Source organism: Molothrus aeneus, chromosome 3 (genome assembly GCF_037042795.1).
Source record: "Molothrus aeneus isolate 106 chromosome 3, BPBGC_Maene_1.0, whole genome shotgun sequence".
Taxonomy (NCBI): domain Eukaryota; kingdom Metazoa; phylum Chordata; class Aves; order Passeriformes; family Icteridae; genus Molothrus; species Molothrus aeneus.
This window is the reverse complement of record NC_089648.1, coordinates 83,580,646-83,602,686: the sequence shown is the minus strand read 5'-3', so window position 1 is coordinate 83,602,686 and position 22,041 is coordinate 83,580,646. Positions and strand designations below refer to the sequence as shown.

General features: G+C 37.2%; 1 protein-coding gene across 4 annotated transcripts in view; it reads right to left on the bottom strand.

The window, feature by feature from the left end:
- The window catches only part of DLGAP2 (DLG associated protein 2), a 453,649-nt gene that overhangs the window by 228,094 nt on the left and 203,514 nt on the right, over positions 1–22,041 (bottom strand). For all 4 annotated transcript variants that reach the window (XM_066547283.1, XM_066547286.1, XM_066547285.1 and 1 more), the window contains one exon: positions 3,297–3,329. In XM_066547283.1, the coding sequence (XP_066403380.1) occupies positions 3,297–3,329 (33 nt within the window). Of the gene's footprint in view, positions 1–3,296; positions 3,330–22,041 lie in introns of those variants that run through there.

Here is a 22,041-nt window from a genome sequence, read left to right as displayed (position 1 = left end):
CTCATGACTACACCAATGTGTGTCACAGAGTACTTCAGAACACATGTGTCTATAACATGCCACCCTCACTTTAAATCTGAGCAGGAATAAAGCAAAGAACAACCCTGCAATGTTTACCATGACAACATAATCTGTCAACTGCAGATCACTTCCCTAAGTGTAGCTGTTGTTACCCCTCTGAAAACAAGCCACTGTTGCTCTTGCATTTCCAGAAGATGGATCTGCTTGAAGTAGCCATGCTAATGGGATTCTGACACTTTAGTTTCTTCCTAGTATAAAAAAAAACCCTGATGCTCTTCAAATATCTCACACTGACAGGAATGGTGCCTGGTACACTATCAGTAACAGAGCAAACCCATGATTTTTAAAATAGAACTCACAAGTCCTTGCAGCTCATACAAGAGCTTATTCTTAAACAGGGACCTCAGTTTTGTCCAACTCATTCTCTTTAGTTTTGTCTAACTCATTCTCAAACAGGGAGTTTTGTCCAACTCATTCTCTTTAGTTTTGTCCAACTCATTCTCTTTAGATAGGATGCAAAGAAGGACATGTGACACATTTAAGTGCAGAACCCCAAGTTCCCAGGCAAAACACTGAAATGAGGAATGTGTACTCTTATAATTTATATCTCCCTTTCATATCTGACATGTTTTCACCCTACAGAATAGCACGGTCCACACACAGTTCCACGCCTGTGCAACAACGGATATGCAGATAAATGCACTTCCTTGCTTCCTGCACTGCAGCACTAACTGCTAAAACCTTGGCAAAGTGCCCCCAGCAAAGAGCTCTGTTTTACACAGTCATTTTTATGACACTTAGATAATCCAGGACAAAACTGCTGGTTTTGAAAGGGGAGTGATGGTTAGAGAAAGGATGAACTGTAATGAGAAGTGAGACTACAGCTGACCAACTTGACAATCAGAATTTGGGGCTTGCAAAATGCTTCCATTCTGTCACTCTTGTTACAGAAGGCCAAACATGATCAGAACACACCTAGCTGCCTGCAGGTCTTTCAGGAAATGGCATAAACAGCTTCCAAGGAACCCAGAAAACACAAGATGTGAAACATTGTCGTCCTCTCACCCAAGCCCAGGAGATTTCCCCACATCTACTATTTGTCAGATGAATCTCTGCTTAACACCTTGGAACCTAGCATAGGAGGACTGCACTGTGGCACCTCTATCCTATAATTCTGCAAATTCACCTTGATATACTTAAGTACTTTAAGGCACTTCGTGAACTTTTTTTCTTTAACTGAAAAGGAGGAAGAAAAAAGGAACTTGGAAGCAAACAGTATCTAACTTTAACTAATACTCTCTGAATTTTCCTCTAATTTCAAAAATACATACTACAAGCCACAAAGTATCTCAAATTTCTGAAGAAGACTACAGAGAAAAGTCAGAACTTACACTTAGAACACTGCAAAATCTTGATTTTTTAGTTCTTCCCTTCTCTTAGTGTACAATGGAACCAAAATTTATAGAACATTGCATAGGAAAAGGATCTTTTTGAGGGTTTTTGTTTTGGTTTAAACAACAGAGATATGAAGTTTCTCTCAGAATGGCCTTCTACAACCTAAATTCAGCAGCCAGAACAATTGCTTCTTCATCACAAAATTAAGAATCAAATTTCTGTGAATTATCAGTGTTAGATAAGAATTTGTGCTAATCTGGCAAGGGAAAAGCTTCAGATTCTAAGTCTTGTCACTAATCTAAGGTGACAGTTATATCAATATTTTTAAAATTGAAGCAGAGAATTAATAATTAGCATTTCTCTAATACTGTGTTTTAGAGGAGAGACTGGTGATCCAGGAGACGTTCACTCCTGGGAGAGTTCATTTCTACATAGCTAAAAACAGAATGTTATGTTCTTGAGGCCTGCTCCTACAGTAATGCACACAGTTATCTTTTGAATGTGGGTTTTTAGTCATATAAATGTTTAAAAAAATATTATCCTTTTTTTATTCCCTTTTTACAAAGTCAATATATATTTATTAATATTTGCAAAGCTGAAGAGGTATGAAAGAGAAGTAATGAAAAAAAGGAAAACTATTGTTATGAAGCAGGCAAAGCATATAATAAAACAGAACTAATCCAATGCATAACTTTAAAGTTGGCCAGCTTTATCAGGAGAGAAATATCTCATGAAAGGCAAACAAACACTAATCTCATTTTTCCCTTTCATACCTGTATCTGTATTATTACAAATTTATCAAAAAAAGGACAAAGAAAATTTAAAAATCAACAACTGACTGTTTATTAAAGGAATGCAGTCAAAACAAATTTCTAAAAGAATTATTTGTCAGTAGATAACAAAAGAGAAGGAGATAATTATTATTTAATTTACTGAGCTATTTCATTAGGTGTAAGGTCTCAAAGCTTTCCACTTCCAGGCTTCATATCCTAATAACTTGTCCCCACCAAATTTATAAAACATTAGAAGCTGAAACTTTTTTGTCAGAAACTATTCAAGACATAAAGCTGAATGTCTTTATGAAAAGCCTAGACTCTATCATTTTATTTTTTTGTTCATACTCTTTGCTCCATTTACAGTGACTATTTTCAACTCTATTCTCTAGAAAGACTCCAGGTAGTTGATTTCAAACTAAGTCAATCTTTCAACATTTTCTTTATAAGAGCACCAATCTTAATAAATAATAAATAAATTAGAGATATTTTCTTCAATAATGGCATACTTTAAAAACCATATTCTCATTGCTTGAGCATTCATTTAAGTGAAATGTGTGTCTCATCTTGGTATTCAATTAGTCACTTGGAAAAAACCCTAACAAAACAAACCAACAAACACTGCCATGTGGGCCTGTATTTGAACTACAAAGGCTTCTGCTTAATTATCTTTGTTTCAGAAGCAGTATTTATTCACTACATCTGCTAAAATATGTCAGCTTCTCTGTAAATGTAATATCTAATCTAAAATCTAAAAATATTTTTCATTTCTCTTTTACATCCAATCTCTATGATTTCCATGCTCAAATTTATGTCCTTAAATGTCTCTTTACACTCACACTTACTGACAAATTAGTTTGAAAAACACACACTAGAACAATAAAAGTAAATATTTTAATTTTTGTTCTAATGGAATATTTGTCCTTTAAGGTATTTCCTGCCTAGAGCATGTGCTCAGCTTAATTCAAATAACTTTTTGTATCTGCATAGGTTTCATTGGTTTCCATCATTTATGTACTATTTTCAATCTATTGTACATGAGTAATATTAAAGTGAGGTGTTCACCTCTAGCTGCTTTGAAAAATATTAGTAGGAAAACACACTCACCTTCAGGCTCCCCACAGAGTGTACACTGTGACTCTGCAAAGAAAAAGAGAAAATTATAATTTCTTTATTTTAAGATGTCATAATTATATCCGAATATAACAAAACTCAGAGAACTCAAAGTTAGCACAAAAAAAGCAATTCTATTTCCAGCACACATTTCTTAAAAGGTGCAAAATAATTAAAAAAAATAAGGATTTTTGCAGGAAGAATTTTAAAATAGAACTATATAAATGTTTAGTTACATTTATATAACCATCACCTTCAGAGACTCCAGACTGCATTCACGTAGCAGGACTTTTTGCTTCCACAAGACTTTTTTGTATTTTGATATGTACAGTACTGCAGTGACAACAGTCACTCAAATAAAAAGTTTAAGTCTGCTAATATTTTACTATTGGAGGTAGCAAACAGTAATAGTGACAGAGTTATATTCCTTTCTCCTAAAAGTCTCCCAAGTCCTCCCAGGCAAGAGAAGTCAAACAGTCATTCAAATGTACATTTATACTCTGCCAAATACTCAAGTATAGAAATGAAGGAAATTAAAGTCTATCATAACATACAATCTCTAAATGTGCAGTTACTATTTTATCTATCTATCGATCTATCTATCTATCTATCTATCTATCTATCTATATGTATATATATATGTATATGCAGGCACACGTACACACACGTGTGTATGTGTGTAAAAATTTTAATATAAAATCAGTACAAAAAGCAGTTTAACATGACTGGCAAATAAAGTCCACTACAAAAGCTTGCTGAAATTATGTCCACCTTGGATAACAAAAAAAAGATCTGAATTTAGCTATGATCTTCACTCAAGGCAAAAAATGTCAAAAAAATGCAATATGAAGCAGGCACTGAGCAGTTTGACCTCTATAGTGCCCCAGTGACACTGCCAGCTATTTAGAAGAACTTTCTCCATACAGATAAGAAGCTGTCTCACAGTAACCCACCTTGTGATGGCACTTGACCCTACATCTTACATACATTTTAAACATGTTAATCACTGGGGTTTTACTACTGTTAGAGACTGTGGCATGCATGTGGAAAAGGAATGAGGAAAAATAAGTTTTTCCAGGCAGCTCTGTTGATGATAGCTAGATCACAACTTTTAGAGCACCATAAAGTTGCCTGATAGAAAGGAATGAAATTTACGGTAGTTCAGCGCCTTGAAACACGTAGCCAAAGTTTGTATTGACAGACTCATTAGTGTCCCCAGCAGAGGTGACAAACTAGAACCAGCACCCCAACAGCAGCCTTGAGCAAATCTTCAGTGAAGAGCACGAAAAGCCAGGTCACAGGTAAGTCAGGTCAGTTCCTTCCACTGCACATGAAAAATGCACTTGCCACAGCATGAAGTGGGGCAGAAGAACCAGCTCAGAAGATCTTTTTTCACATTTAATTCAAAGACTTTCTGAGGTTTTACTGAGATGGGCTGCCTGCCTGTGTGTGGTTTGTTATCCTGATTGGTAAGGAAGAATAATCCGAGACTTGGTTTCTGAACTTCTGACTTTGTTTGATCCTTATGTTCTGCTAACAACTGCTTCACCACTTTTTTACAATCCAAAGAGTCTGCCTGACATGTTTGGCACCTTCAAACACCATCTTCAAAAGGTCCCCACTCAACAGTACAAATTACTAGCTTCCCTCTTTTTTCCTCATAAACATAAATTAGTGTCAATATTACAAGTCTGCAGCAGGCTAGATAGTCTACCTGCAAAACAAGGCTTGCAGCTATGACTAGTGCCAGAAAGTTGTCAATAATAGAAAAGTTGTCAGCACTATCCCTGCCAGACTGCTGCTTTTTTGGACTTTTTCAGCTGTTTTTTTAAGGTCCCATATCCGTGAGCAACCCAGGTGTTCCCCTATCCCAGCATGCCTGAGGAGACTTCATGGGGGGATGTTTTTTATGCATTCCAGCAGCTGGGAACCATTTCAAACTGACAGCAGCACGTCTCTCCCTACTCTGGTAAGAAGCAGACTCTGTGGATGTGGATAATTCACCAGTAAGTTTCTGTTTATGAATTTCTCTGCTGTAGTTTGCCACTGGGGTGGGGAGACTAGGTACCCTTGTTGTTGTGCTGGACACATACAGGTTGAGAGACAACTAAAAACACAAACCACTTCTGGCAGGCATGTAAACAACACAACAAAGAGGTTGTACAGAGCCCTGCTTTCAACACAGCCTGTGTGAGAGAGACAGAAATAATTATTTCTCTACAGTCTGTTTAGATCTGTTCATTCTATGGCTATTGTTGAGAGACTGCACACCCTCAGTTTCTAAAACCACAACACATAAAACATACATATGGCAGTCAATTATTTGTAAATTTACATTTTATGGGAATACAGAAATCTGAAAATTTTGTTAAGAAGCTATGATTTGACACTTATTTTAACTTCTTTGTAGTGAAGTTGCTGTATGTTGGTAGAAAAGATCTTTCTGGAAGATGGCTCAATACTAAATACCTGTATTAATTTAAATTTTTTGTAATTTTAATTTTACTTCTGGGAATAGATCACAACAATGAAGAACATGACAACTAAACACCATTCCATCAGGTGAAATTACATTGTTTGGGTTTAGATCCATCTCACCCAAAGTCGAGTGTATCAGCACTAATTGAGTGTATCAGCAAAATCTCAACTAGTCTCAAAAATTAACCAAGGAGAGGAAAGAAACAGCCACCTACTCTGCCTTAGAAAGTTATGTAGCATGAAATCAAAATCAAGAAGTCACCTTTTTTTAAATTATTAATTTTTTCTTTTTTAATGTTGTAAAAGGTCTTAGACTTCATGATAATATTCACTGCAAAAGAGGAGTGTTTATTATAGGTGACCTCTGGAGATGAACTAGTTCAGCCTCCCACTGAGAGCAGAGAAGGGCTTTTGCCAATACAAGTTCAACTCTGCTGGGGCTTAATAGTCAAGTCCTGATAGCCACCAAGGATGGAGATTCCACAGCCTTCAATGAGCAGCCTGCACCAGTGCTGCATCAGCCTCATTAAGCTCCATTTTAATTTCTTGGTCTGCACTTTGTGGCCATTTTTCCTTTTTATATCACTCAGCATTGCCCAAGTGACTTTTGCTCCATCCTCTGTAACTCCTTCATGTAGCTCACTGTGGATCTTCACCCCAACAAACTAAATAAGCCCATCTCTTTCAACCACTCTGAGCAGAGGGCCCTCTGCTAGACTTCCTCCATTTTCTCCCTATGCTTGTGGAAGCAGGGAACCCCAAAGCCAGTGCACACAGTATTCCATGTGCCTCTCCAGCACCAGAGGGAAGTAACAACCTTGACAATTTGCTAATCATACTCATGCTGACATAGCCCAGCACACACTGTACATGTTTGCAATGAGAATGCCATCTACTCACTCATGTGCAGCTTGGTATTCATGTTCATTCAGAGAAAAAATAAACTAGTATATCAAGTCTTAATAAGATGAGTCCCCTTATCCAAGTCTCCCAACTCTTACAGCCATGCTAATGTATGAGAAATTATGGCCTCAGACAAGTAACTTTTCTACACCCATGCTGGATAAAATGTTGAAGTGGGTGAAATAGAAGCAGGAATGTGAACACATTTCAGACAAAGATATTTCTTAAGCCTCTCCCTTGCACAATTCCTAGAAATGGATTATGTCTGTACATATCTGATCTCTCCAAAGTATTATAGTGATACTTTCACAGGAGGTATTCTTTCTTTGCTGTATGTTGCTAATTAATTGCACTTAGCAAAGATACTCCTCCTTGCAAACACTTATACATCCATCTGAGTAACTTTTTCATAGCTCTCAATAGTCAAATGACTAATAGAGGTGTGTGTTCAAAGATTTAGGACCCAATAAATCAATGAAACAAGGAAATCTGTATTTATGTTATTAATCTCACTCTGTCATTTTGAAATTGTCTAGCCAACAGAAATAATGTTCCTAGATACAAGAACTTGCTGACAAAATAGGTCATAAGAAAGATCCTATGAAGAAACAAATTTGTCATAACGACACAACATACTTTTTCCCTCCAAATATTATGAAACATATTTCATTTTTTATAGTTTTTCTTGCCCAATCTCAATGATAAGAACAACTAAAAATAATAAAACCAGACATATAAATGACAACATTATTTCTCAAAGAAAAAAAAAAAAAGCTGAGTTCAACATACAGTTTTAAATTAGAGTGAAAATAAATTATTCTACTAAACACATTAACACTTCATTCTTTGTATATATACTTTTCTTGTATGGCTGGTGCAAGTACAATCAAATCTACTATGAAGAGGTAAAGAAAGCAAAATAAGGGCCAAGTGAAATATGCAAAATAGCCATTAAATAAATGCAATTCAAAATATCCATGCAGGCTATATAATGGAATAGGATTAAGACACCACATACCAGTAATATTTTTAATTAAAGAAAATACTGGATGGTATTTAACATTACACTTTAGTGTACACTATGCACTCAACAGGGGTTTTCCAAATTATGCAGTCCAATCTGGATGATTTTGACTAGGTTTTATGGAAGTGACAATATAGTGAGAAATAATGTGTAAAGGTGAGAAGCAGTACTGGGGATAACTTGTCACCTCAGCACTACATTCAGAAAATACATGATGTCAGCACTTCTGACTACCCTTTGAATAATATACCACATATCCTGTTCTGTACCTCCTCTTCATTTTTTGTAACAGGACTTTCTGTCTCTCTTTTCATCTGATACTTCCAGATACCCTGCACTGCTCTTCCCTGCTGCCTATATAATTTTAAATTTCAATTAGAAACATGCGTGTTCTCTATTGCCTGTGTTTCTCTATTTGCTTTTTTGTTTCACCCACTAGATCTATTTACTAATTGGCCAAAAAAAGCCGATAGCACTGTACAATTACTGAATATCACTGCCTATTTGAATGCAGAATTCCATGCATCAGAGGAAAACCGTAAGTTATTTTTGTTTCACAGATAATTCTTTAGATTTTTGTTCTAAAGGCAAACACAACTGTTTCATCATTTTCATCAGCACCCAATGTCAACAGTCTCTTTACATCATTTTACTGATGTTAAGGAAACAGAACTGTACGGCACTCAGAGAGAAATTGAGTAGCCATACATTATATTGAGATTTAGTGTGTCTGAAAAACAAATCATAATTTAAGGCTCTAATGTGAAAATAATAATTTTAAGGAGTTTAATCCAATATTGCATCTAAACATGGCTATAATAGCACCAATAAAAGCTCAAAGTATTATGAGCTATGTTTTCCATTCTCTCTCCTGTGTATTTTTTCTCCTACACCTTTTGCTTTATCTGTTCTAGCTCTTTTCTCCTGTTGGTATCTCATCATTACACAGTATCATCTGCTGAAACATCAATGGGACAGACCTGCAGGATAAACTGCAGGATTTTGTCAAGTCTACCAAGATTATCCATCCACAATATCCTTTGTTCCACACTGATGCTAGAGCAAATCCCTTGGAGATGTTCTGCTCGTGTTCAGTCACCCATTCAGGTGAGGTATTGAGAGACATCTACAAAAACCAACTAACCTTTTCTTCTACAAAGCCCATTTTACCTACAGATTTTTTTCAAAAATGTGCTCTGAAGCCTCCAATGACAGGGAATTAAACCCTGCAAAAGGAGAATAAAATGTTTAATGCGCTCAGGGGAAAAAATAATATCCAATTTATGCTCATTTCCTTAAGGTTATTTTTTTTTCTCAATTCTAGTTCCTCAGTTTTTTCTCACTCACAGTGTACAATACTCATCTTTGCTGTTCTCCAACCTAGCTATAACCTAAAGCTATAAGTGCCCCATACTGACTACACTTCATGACCAAAACCCTTCAATGGCCTGATACAGGAAAATATTTACCCTCTGAAAAATCTCTTCTATTTTTAAGAATGCTATTGGCCTAATTTAAGGCAGCACTATTTTCTTGACTCAAATGATATATCACTCATCCTTTTGGACAGAAATTTGACTAGAGGTACCTGGATCAGTTGCCATCATAAAAATGAAATTAATTCAAAGATATTTTGTTGATGCACTTTTGCAGTACAAACCCTATCAAGGTTATCCATGTAAACCAAATCCACAAAGCATTCAAGGTACTTTTTAAAAGCTCTTGTTTGAAACTATGAAGTGGTAAAAATAAGCAAAATGACCCTACACCAAAGCACTATATTTCTTTTAGTATTATGAATGCTGACAAATGGGAAAATAGGAAGAGAAAGCAAGTATTTTTGCACTTAGACATTGTTCTGGCCCATTTCTGTGAACAGTCATAAAGGAAATAAAAATAACTTTAAAAAATTAATAACTTAATAAAAATAAAGGAAAACCACACTTGTGTATTTAAAGGTAGACATATCTGTCTATCTTGAAACTTGTTTCGTTTTTCTGTGGTTCTTTTTTTTTACTCAGAAAAATAAGTCACTTCATCATGCAGAACATGCTGAAAAACATAATCACAACAATTGTTTAGAGTTGTTGTGAATATATCAATAAATGTATTTCATTCCTTTGAAACTATTTCTACAAGTACTTCTTGCTGAGCCTAAGAGCCTACTTTCCTGCCTTCCTCTCACTGCTGATCATTGTATGGCCTTTCTCAAGATGACATTCCCCTGCATTTGCAATTTCAGCTTTCTTGAATACTTACTTTCAACTGTATTTATAGCTAAAGCCCTTTTACAGCCTATGACTGGGCCTTGAGGTTAGGAAAAAAAAATAGCTACTAAAGTTTTGGAGAATAGGAAAACTACAATAGGAATAACCCAGCTGCCTGTGAGAGCCTAGCAGCTGAGCTATACTGGGAAAGAGAGAGCAAGGCAAATGAGTAGTCCTGAGAAGTGAAGATACTGAAAGAACTTTAAATATTAACAGAGTACAGAATAGCCATTATTAAAATAGAGTGAGCCTAGAGCTGAAGAAAATCAACCAGCCTGGAAGAAAACTTTGTATATTTTTGAGCAAATGAACTCACATCCAATCAAATGCATAAAGCAACCACTCAGAGACCATTATTTCCCCCAGATAAAAATATAAGGTTCATGCTCAAAGCAATGCCAGAACCTATTCACAGTATTTGCACATCAGATACTTCTCCATATGGAGTTTACACATTACACATGCATTAACCAAGCCAAAAGAGATCAGAAAATCAGATATTTTCACAGAAAAACAAAAATAACTGAAGCAATAAAAAGCAAAATATTAGCCACTCAAGAAATAAAAAAGGAGCTAATGTTTCTCTTGGTGATCTGGACACAAATGCTTTCTTTTCAGAGGAGCAGCCATAAACACAGTAATAAAAAGGATGTGCTTTAGCACATTTCTGATACACATTTCAAATGTACAGTATCCAAGTGGGGAGTCCAAATATCTGAGTGTCCCAAACGAGTCCAAAAAGACCAGGTGATAGACTTATAAAGTGAAAGTGCATTTGTATTTCTTCTCAGTTTTCCTCACATTCTAGTGATGTTGAATGTTAAAGTGAGTCATGTTCCTTACAGCCTAGGTTAAGAAACTTGCTACCCCCTTATCACATTGTAGCATGATTTTGAAAAATACCATGGAGGGCAAGGGTGATGATCAAAAATTGCAGGAGTGATGACCCATGAGAGTGCTGTGAAATACAAAACTGGAGGCAGTCTGACCCTTGCTTGCTCCAAAAGCCCTCTGGAGCCAATGCAAGTGTCATTGGAGTTCAGTTGAGGGTCAATAGTACACTAGTGAAAAACTACCCAGGCTATATATTTCATAATTTCTCTATTTTCTGTCTCTTTTTTTTTTCCTCAATCTTATTTCCTTTTGCTCACTTTAAGAGATTTCACCAACACTCTCAGAGACTCATAAGAACAAATAAAAATGGTACAAATCCAAGCTAAGTATGATATAACAAAGAACCAAATAGGGAGATGGCAAAAAAATAGGATGGGACTGCAGAGGTACAGAGTATATCACACAATCTGATACTCTGGTTCTCTGAAGGCTAAATTGATTTTTTCACTCCTTTCTCTTTATTTACTCTCATATAGGAATCAGATTTTGAAAGCATCTAAATGGAGTGGGGATCTAACTTTAAAAACAAATTTAAGGAGGTAATTTGAAATACAAGGGTCTACAAAAATATGTAACAATTTTAAGGGTATGTATCCATATCTGGGCAAGACTTGAATGATGTCCTTCCTATAAACTCAGTCATGTATACCAACTCAGAACAGCAGGGATTGGAAGAGATATTCTGAGCTTATCCCTCAAAGCAGAATACTGCCAAAGTAACCTCGCGTTTCTCAAGGCATTGCCTGCTCAAGTTTTTGAAAATCCACCAGGAAGGAGAATTAACAGTCACTCTGGGCAACTGTTCCACTGTTTGACTGCCCTCACAATGATGAGTTTAAACCTCAAATCTAATTGAAATTTCCCTTGCTGCAACATCTCTGTGTTCCCTCCTGTCCTTACGCTGTGCATGTCCATTAACAGTCTGGCTCCATCTGGCTGTAATGACCCATTAAGCAGCTGAGGACAGCAATTAGCTCTGTTCTCCTCTCAGCTTCCTCAGCCTCAGGCTGAACAAATCCAGGGCTCTTCAGTGTCTCCTTGTGCATCATCTACTTCAGTACCCTGCCCAACTTGGTGGCCATCCCCTGGACATGGTCCAACTTCTCTGTGTTTCTTATACTGGGGTGGGTAAGGGCTAGAACTGGGCCCTGCTCCAATTGCAGCATCTGAAGTGCCAAAAAGAGGGGAACAATCACTGTATTTAACCTGCTAGCTGTACTGATGCTGGCCAGTGTGCAGTCAGCCTTCATTACTGCAGATACACTTCTGAGGGCCTTATAAAAGTCCTACACTTCTAGGTCCTAATTCAAACTCAAAAGGACTGTGATATACAACTTTAGAGCTTTGACCTGATCCTGTCCCAAATATGCAGTAGCCTCATATGCTAACTCGAGGATGTTTACAGAATTTTGATGTGCCAGGCAGTGACTACCAAGCTAGAGACCATAGCTCAAGGTCTGATCAGTTGTGTAAGACTTTTCCACTGTCCTGAGAAAGAATCCCCTATGGGTTCCTTCTTAAATGCAGGCTGAAGGGAACTAAGTTTACAAGAGCTCTGAGCTGAAACTGTTAGGATGTTTGCATTGAACAGTCTTTGAGATCTGATGATATTTCTAAATGCATCTGCATATCTCAGGAGGAGAGCTTCAATACAGTCTCTACCCTCTGTCAGAAACACTGCCTTCTGGAGAGCAAATACAGAAGAAGCACAAATTTAGTGTGAAGCACTAAAACTGATTTCAAGAAATTAAACCAAAACCTATTTATGCTAAACGTTATTTTCTGCCAAAAAAATAACCATTAATAAAACTAATCCAGAAAAATTCTTACTTCTCCATCTTAAACTCTCTCAGGGAAAAAAAAGTCTATTGTGATGATGATTTAAAACACTTTCATCTCACTGGATACATAAATGTGACCTTTATCTTGACCATTACAAAGGCACAAAGAGTTCACTGCAGGACTCAGACCTAAGCTCAAAAAAATGAGTTCTTAATTTTAGCTTTTACAATAAAAATTATAGATTTCTTTGGAGTTACAGAAACTTTCCAGTGAGCTAAACAGAAAAAAATTTTTGCTGTCTTCTGTAAATAGCATCAACTTCAAGCTCCCAACTTTTCTCTGGTGAGGTATTCACCCACACTTGTACAAAGCCCCTATGCTGGAACAAAGTGTAAAACAGCACATCTTTTTATGCAGGCACTTTTTCTATAGTGAACATTCTTCATGAACATTCATAAACAAAACCAACCCTAAATTCCAGTTCCAACTAAATGAACATTATTAATAACTAGATAAATCCTTTGACAAAAATGCAGAATTGCAATAAAGAAATAGGATTTGAGGATGCAAAACATATTTTAAGCTACATTGAGATATAGAATTCAATGACTGAAGAATCTGATCTTTTTGTAGAAAAACTAATTAATTCAACTTTAAATAGCCAAAAGTGAAGGTTCAAGAGCAGATTTAAAAATCACCATATCTTTTCAACTGTATGAGCCCCTTGCTTTCTTCAGTCCATCATTTGCACAGCAAGTGGTACCCCTTTCAGCCAGCATTACCTTTTAGATTACTGCAGCAAGCTAGAATTCACTGGCAGTGATTTGACCTTCACTTCCTTTATGCCTTTGCAATGGTCTGATGATTGCTTTAATAGCTAGCTACGAGGAAGTCCAAATCTGCAGTATAAGGAGTCTATGTACAGAGCACAACCACTGAAAGGTCAAAATACAGATTGTTAACATGCACTATGCCACTGTTGTAACTGCTAAGTATCACAGATCTCTATATGTCATATAGAAACTTCAGAGAACCTGAAATGTAAACACACAAAACTGATATGGGATGCATTTGTCTGATTTTAAAACAGCACCAAAATTAGAATCTCAGCACAAGCCGTGCAAGTATTTTAGACATTGTTATTGATATATTGAAACCCTCATAAAACTCTCAAGATTAAATTAATGTAGAATATACTCAGCTAATTAAGTACAAATCACTGACATTTCCATCACTGGAGCAAACTTCCACCAACCAGTCTAGCCTAAGGACAGGATACTACTAATAGTCCCATCTGAATGTTACTGCCTTTTGGAAAATAAACATTTTGTTGTGTTAAACATAAAATGGAGTTGCATAATTGCTCTTCACTTTTGAGAGAGACACAAAAGCAGAAGACCAGAAAATACACTAGTGCATATTAAATGCCCAAAATTTCTCAGATAAGTTAACTGAGTTTAAAGTTATACCAGTTTCTCCCTATTCTTTAGAACTACTTTTCTTTCCTTTCCAGATGCATTAAATAAAATATCTACTGAAACTGACTCTTTCAATTTTAGGGTAGTGATAGCCACTGATCTCTACTTTCTAACAAGATACCAGAAGAAAGTTTGAATATACAAATGAAAAATCAGAGTGATGGAGAACTTTCTCTTTATGATCCAGTGTTCAGAATCATGCAAAGAAACTGCCACCATCCTTGATCTGTTTTTCTGACAGAATATATAAAGGTAAAAAAATTGTTTCAATCATGAGAAATTTGTTGTTAATGCAGCCTTTGCTTTCAGATAAACATTCCAAACACTGATGACTGACTCCTAAACAGTCATATGAATGAAGTTATCTGCAGGACTGGCCATGAATTTAGAAATTATAAACACACACATGTGATTACCAAAATTTGATAACCTCCATCAAACTATTTGCAAGATGTAACTAAGGGGAAAATTCCAGAAAGTTTAAGGAGATTGTTTTTAACAAGAAGATAATATTGAATTACTGGCCAGAGACAAGTAATGGAAAAGTTATGATCCATCTTTCATAGTCAAACTATAAATAATACAAAAGTTATTAATAAATAAATGCCACAAATGAGTAGTTTATAATGCTAAAGAATTTAGCATTATAAATTCTCTTAATCACAGAAACACCCCTGAATTCCTAATCAACAGAAAACAGATATACACACATGTGAAATTAGATGTCATTCAGATTTAATACTTCATCCTTTAAAAACCCAAGAATGTTTTATCATAGCAATTTTTCAGGACTATTTATCTAAACTTAAAATATTTAGTTATCGTATGATATAATTAGACAATTGCTGTTTGACTTCAAAAACAATTGTACCTCAGGTGTGGTTGAAAAGCAGTAAATGTAACTTTGGCTAAGATGGAGTTTAAACATAAACAAGTTTCCCTATATATATAATTTTCCATTAATATTTTAGGCCCTTTAAAAAACTGTACAGACTTCATGAACTAATTGTATGATGTACAAGTAATGACATAATTCTATCAATTAGACTTACATATTTTTTGTCTTACTTGAAATTTTACAATATAAATTGTCTAGTTTAGCTTTATTATTTTCATAATAATCCAGCAAAAATTTGTCTAATATCTAAACTACACAAAGAAATTGAAATGCTTTGAGAATATTCATAAAAGTTTTCAACACACATTTTTAATTTTTTCATATTCTGAAGGCATACATTAATTTCTCTAGGATTGTAAGTTGAGTTCCATCTTGTTCCATAGGATTAAAATAATTAATCAAATTATTTTTTACAACAACAAAATAGTTTTTTGGATGGGAAATTACATGCTTTCACATAATTAATTACATGTGATGCAAAACCTACAAAAGTGAACATCTAAATATTTACACTGATTTCAGCAGAACATTTATACATTTTTCTAAAATGTGCCTGCTTTGAAATTAGCCCAGATTAGGATATCCTCAAATACTCTTACAGTAAAGAAAAGGAAATTTAAGAATATCTATTCCCTCCTCCTCTTTACCCAGTTTTCTGACATTTAAGAGGAATCTCTCTCTCTCTCTCTCTCTCTTCCTCCTCCCCTATGATTTTTTGATTATGGTAATACAATAAATAAAATTGTAAAAGGCTAATATTTATGGGGGAATTTTAAATTATATTTAAAATGGGAGAGAAATAATCTCCTTGAAACATAGCCTCAGGTAAATGCCCAACTAGCATTGCCTCAAGTTGCAAGCACTGAATGCAATGCTTACAATTCCCATTCAACAGATATTTCTTTTAGAAATAGCTTTTAAGCAGAAGAATTGAGATCAATAGCATTTTGCTGTTGAAAAAAATAATTAGGAATATAAAACAACTGAAAGCTCTGAGGAAACTTGAGTGATTTTAAAACTGTCCTTCAGCTTTCTTGTCCAGCTAACTAAAAGCCCAAATTCTGCTTTTAAAAAGACCTTTGAAAAGAATACTGGTATTGCTAATGCACAAGATCAAACATTGCAATAAACCTGTACTCTGTGGCTTCATGTTCTTGCCACAATATTTTAGTGACACTGCTCAAATATAATAGCTTACAGGGGTTCTGTTTATATGAAACATTTTAATCCACAGTGGAAATAAACAGTTCTGTATAGTTGGCATGGTAGATCTCCTTACTGTAATAGCTTAATAACTCCAAAATCTAATTCAGCTCATTTGGAAATAAGACTCTATCATTAAAAAAAACCAAACAATATTTTCCTATACAGACTCTAGGAAAAGATACATAAATATACAGTCAGGAAAAAAGACAGGAATGGTCTTTATGAGAAAGAACTTGGAAACAGGAATCTAGAACTGAAGACAGCAACTCACAAAGTACCAAACTTTTCACCAAATAAGTGTATTGGATTTGCATGGCCAGATTTTGCATAGCAGGGGGGCTACAGGGGTGGCTTCTGGGAGCAGCTGCCAGAAGCTTCATCCATGTCCAGCAAAACCAATGCCAGACATCTCCAGGATGGATGTGCTGGGCCAGTTGGAAATGATAATGATACCTATGGGATAACATAGTTAAGAAGAAGAGGGGAAAAATGTGATTGTGCAGGTGTAATTGTGATCAGACAAGAGAGAAGGGTGGGAACATGTGAGAGGAACAGCCCTGCAGACAGCAGGGTCAGTGCAGAAGGAGGGGCAGGAGGTGCTCCAGGCACCAGAGCTGAGATTCCCCTGCAGCCCCTGGTGCAGCCCATGGTGAGGCAGCTGTGCCCCTGCAGCCCCTGGGGATCCACAGGGATGCAGAGATCCACCCACAGCCCATGGAGGAGACCCACACTGGAGCAGGGGGTGCCTGAGAGGAGCCTGTGACCCTGTGGGAGGCCATGGAGAAAGGAGCCCACCCTGGAGCAGCCTGTCCTTGAAGAACTGTGCCCTGTGTAAGAGTGATCACACTGCAGCACTTGCTCATGGGAGGGACTCATGCTGGAGAAGTTAAGAGAAAATGATCTCTTGTGGGAGGGATCCCAAGCAGGAGCAGGGGAAGGACTCTGTTCCTGGAGCAGTGACAGAAACAACCTGTGATGAACTGACCGTAACTCCACTCCCTTTCACCCTACACTTCTGGAGTAGGAGGTAGAGCTGGGAAGGGGGGGAGGTGTTTTTAAGGCTTTATTTTACTTCACTATCCCAATCTGATTTTGTTAGTAATAAATGTAATTAATATCTCTAATTCTAGCCTGTTTAGCCCATTTGGTGAGTGATCTCCATGCCCTTATCTCAATTCATGAACCCTTTGTTAAATTTTCTCTCCCACATCCAGCTGCAGAGGGAAGTGATAGACAGGCTTTGGTGGGTGCCTGACATCTAGCCAAGGTCAACCCAGTACAGTAATGCAAAAAGTATCAGGAGGTAACAGCATCACAGAATCCAAGCGCAAGGCTTAAAGAGTACCTACACCAAAATGGCACACAGAAACACTGAGAAGCTGAAAAAGAACCAGAACAGTAGATACAGAGAAAGAAGAAAAGTTTCATATGAGAACATAAGATGTTGTTGGTTTGGGGTTTTTTAAAATGCTGTAAGTATTGATATTGCCAAACATCTGCAAATGTTCACATATGCATAGCAACAAATAAATGTTCAGTTCACGTTTATTGAAACATTGAAGCTCAATGGAAGTGCCCCTAACTTCATGTGAATTCCCCGGAGAGAGTACTTGCCAAAAATAGCTGAATGAAATACTCATTCACAGTGGGAGCTTGGCCCAAGCGAGGGAAATGCAGCATCAATACTGCGCATGAAAATTGAGAGAAGTGGGACTCAGATGTTTATATTTTGAAAGATGGGGAACTTTAGACACTAGGAAGTGAAAGATCAGGATCTTGCTATGTATCGGCATGGCTCAGCCAAAATCAAAGGAATCTCAGGTTTTTTGCTAATTATTTGGCCCAAGATCTTTCAATCTGTGGGTAATAACACAACTGGAGATAGAACCAGTAATTAGGAGAATGCAATTGGATTCAAAAGGTTTTCCATTATTTTTTGACTGGATGAGCAGATGGCAAATGCAGCTTAACAGAGAAAAAAAAAGTGAGATAATTAGCAGGGAAACCAAACACCAAGTTAGAGAATATATACTAAATGGAAATTTCATCTAGGAAGCTAATCAAGAGAGGAATTTGGGGGTTGTTATGAAAAATAATTAAAACCATCAAATCATTTCACAGCTGCTGGAAAAGAAGGCAAAGATGATAGCAGGTTACATTAATAAATAGATATACCACAAAGTGGTATTATTAGTGCTCCAGGAATTTATTAAAAACCATCTAGAATATTGCATCCAGCTCTGGCAGGCATGGGAGCTTACAGCAAGGCAGTGCATTACTGACAAAAATTGGTGTCCTAGTGGTACTCCCCAAGCACCAGACTCCCAGTGCTGTTGAGTGAGCCTTTCCCTGTCTCATTCATGATGTGACAAATTTCACCCAAACCTAGGTAGGATATTTTTTGTTGCTCTTACAACACTGTTACAGGAGCCTCAGTCTTGGAGGATTAAAACCATCCTACTAAATTGGAACTGACATTAATTCATGGTCATTTTATCCTTCTGCTGGCAAAATAATTTAGACTATAACACTTATCTTTATTTCTGCTGTTTACCTTCTTGAAATATTTATAGAGAGCAATCATGTTCCTTCTTGGCCTTCCCCTTGGTATGTAAAACTTGTCAACCCATAGTATCTTCTCTTGTAAAGTATGCATTCCTCTTTCTTGATCACCACAGAAGCCCCTATCATCTCAATTGCTCACTTCTATTCCAGTTCAAACTTCTTCTCTGTGAACTGGTCTCTATGCTTGCAAAAATCACTTCCAGCATATATGTCTATGTTAGCAAGTGCCATGGTTTGACTGGCCAGGCACCAATGAAAGTCACGCACTCACCCTCCCCTGCCACAGCTGGGCAGAGGAGAGAAAAATTAACAAAGAGTTCATGTGTTGAGATAAGGACCAGGAGAAAACACTACAAGCGCAAAACAGGCTCAGTTTAGAGATACAAAGTGAATGTATTACTAACAGAATCAGAGGAGGATAATGAGAAGTAAAATTAACCCTTCAAAAAACACCATTTTCCCCCAAACCCTCCCTCCTTCCCACCAACAGCACAGGGAGACAGGGCATGGGGATTTGTTAAGTTTGTCCCCTGAGATTTCTTTCTGCTGCTCAGGGAGGGGAGTCCTTCCCCTGATGCACTGTGGGGTCCCTTCCCATGGGAGACAGTTCTCCATGGACTTCAGAACCACCAGGGATTGGCTCTGCTGGACATGGTGGAAGCTTCTGACAGAAGCCACATCTATGGCTTTCCTGCTACCAAAACCCAGGCCAAGCAAAACCAGCACAGCAAGCAAGGAGCCCAAGGGAAGGGATGTGCTGAGCTGTGAGAGTAGCCAACAAGTTGGTCCAAGTGACTTTTGGGAATAAATCCAAAAGGTAAGGGCAATCCATTAGCTCAGGCCTATCCATGTAAATCAAAGTACCTAGACCTGGCTGAGAAAATAGGTAGATGCATATGGGGCATTGAGCTTAGGTGTGGCCCACAGGAGAAGTGGAGGTGGTAAGGGCTGGGACCAGAGGACTGGGAAGAGGCATCCTGGGGTAGAAACTAGGACCAAGGCTGGGGGCAAGGCTTGGAGGGAGTATGGTCACTATGGGAGAGAAGATATGCGACAATGGGTCATGGGAAGGGGAAGACACTGGAGTGATCAGTGAGGGGTGTATTGTAGGTATCTCCAGAGGGTCTGGAAGGAAATTTTCTGGAGAAAATTAATACTGGGAAGGCTCTTAAGGCAATGTCAGTGCCACTAATTTGGACTCCATTTGTGCACCAGGACGCACACAGGTAAGCTGCTCCCTTCCTGCCACTTGATTCTCCTTTTAAATTTTGGTTTGATAAGGAGATTACATAAATTTGAATTTCTATCCCTTTGTCAGTTCTCTTATGCTTCTATGCACTAGTCCCACCACCTTTGCCCACTCATCTGCATTCTAACAGGGAGCTTGGCACCTAGAAGACAAGTTGCTAAGATATTTGAGAATATTGGCATCTAGAAAGAGGAAACAGACACCCAACATAAGACCCCCACTGGAAAGGCAGCCATACAAGCTCAGCAACAATCAGATTTGTTCATCTCTCAATCAACACACGTATTATGTTGAAATCAGCTCTTATACAAGCTGCTCCTTCCCCAGCAGCTGGGATTTAGGGGACATGGGAGAGAGCCAAGCATACTGTGAATAGGAAAGCCTAGCAGATGTTATCGAGGAAGTAAAGATATTACTTGGGGAGGGAGGAAGCTTATTTATAAGGAACAAGAGGAGAGGACTGGGCTACTGCAACACAGAAACATAGGTCATGGATCTGTAAGATAGTTTCTTAGGTTCCAGCATTAATCAAATTACTTGGTTGCTTTCCAAATACAATGTGCCATTGAAATGTTCAGTATAAACCTAATTTTCAACTATTAAATTACAAATCATTAAAGCCAATATTTTATGAAGAATTTTAATATAATGGCTGATTATATCAGGTATGAATTACAGTTTGATCAAAGAATAGAACACATAAATGTTTTCTTTGACTGTGTCCCTTAAGTTTGCAGAGAACTTGTGATCTCAAAGTACTTATTAACCAGTATTGAAAAAGCACAGTAAATTTTTTAAGTGAACAGAGAATCTTTAAAGAACTGTTTTCTTAGAACATTTCCCTAAAGCTTTGGAGTACTTTCAACCCATATCTAGAAGAAAGAATAAAGAATTTTACTTTACATTTTTGTATGCAAACTATTTATTTCTTGTCCTTTTACCTGCTTCCTCTTTTCTACCTGATAGGTGGGAAACAGGCAGTTTTATCTTCCTATAACAATATAACCATAAATTTAACTGTACAGAGTAAAGTGGTACTTTGCTGCTCTTATTGTCAGTCATCTGATTAGTACTTCACTGGAGCAATGGGAATGAAACTGCCTCTGACACAGATTTCATCCCCAGGATGTTTCTGGATTCATATACTCAAAGAGTCATATTTCCATTTATCTTTGAGAAAAAATAGTATGTTTACTGTACAAATTAAGATTACTTTTAAAGTAACACTCTAATTCACTGTTATGCTATATACTTACTATCACTTGTAAGGTAGGTTAGTTAACGTAAATAACTTCCAACTAGTGGTAGTTCATAGTTCCTGAGAAAACATAATCCAGCCATTTCAGACAGTAAATTGGCTTCATTTAGGGCCTATAAGGAATTGGCTAGATGGTTATACTCAAGGAGCTATAGACAATGTCTTGATGTTCAAGTGCAAACCAGTGATAAATTATGTTCTTCAGGAGTTGGCATTGGGACTGGTGACATTTAAAATCTTTCTTGGGATGTGGACAGTGAAATTGAGTGCACCCTAGCAAGTGTGGACCCTGAGATTAGGTCAGTTGGTGAGAGCATGGGTCTAACACCAAGGTCACAAGTTAGATCTCTGTGTGAACCATTCATTCACTTAAGAGTTGAATTCAGTGATCCTTGTGGGTCCCTTCCAACTTGGAATATTCTGTGAAATCTGTGAAGTTTGTGGGTGACACTAAATACATGGGGTGTGGTGCAATTGACACACTTGGAGGAAGGAATATCATCCAGAGGGACCTTCACAGGCTTGTGAGTTGGGCCTATGTGAACCTTATAAAGATCAACAAGACCAAGTGCAAGGTCCCGCAGCTGAGTCAGAGCAATCCCAAGCACAAATGCAGGTGGGGTAGAGAATGAATTGAGACTAGCCTTGAGGAAAAGCTACCTGGTAGATAAGCTCAACATGATCTAGCAATGTCCACTTGCAGCCCCAAAAGCCAACTGTATCCTGGGCTGCATCAA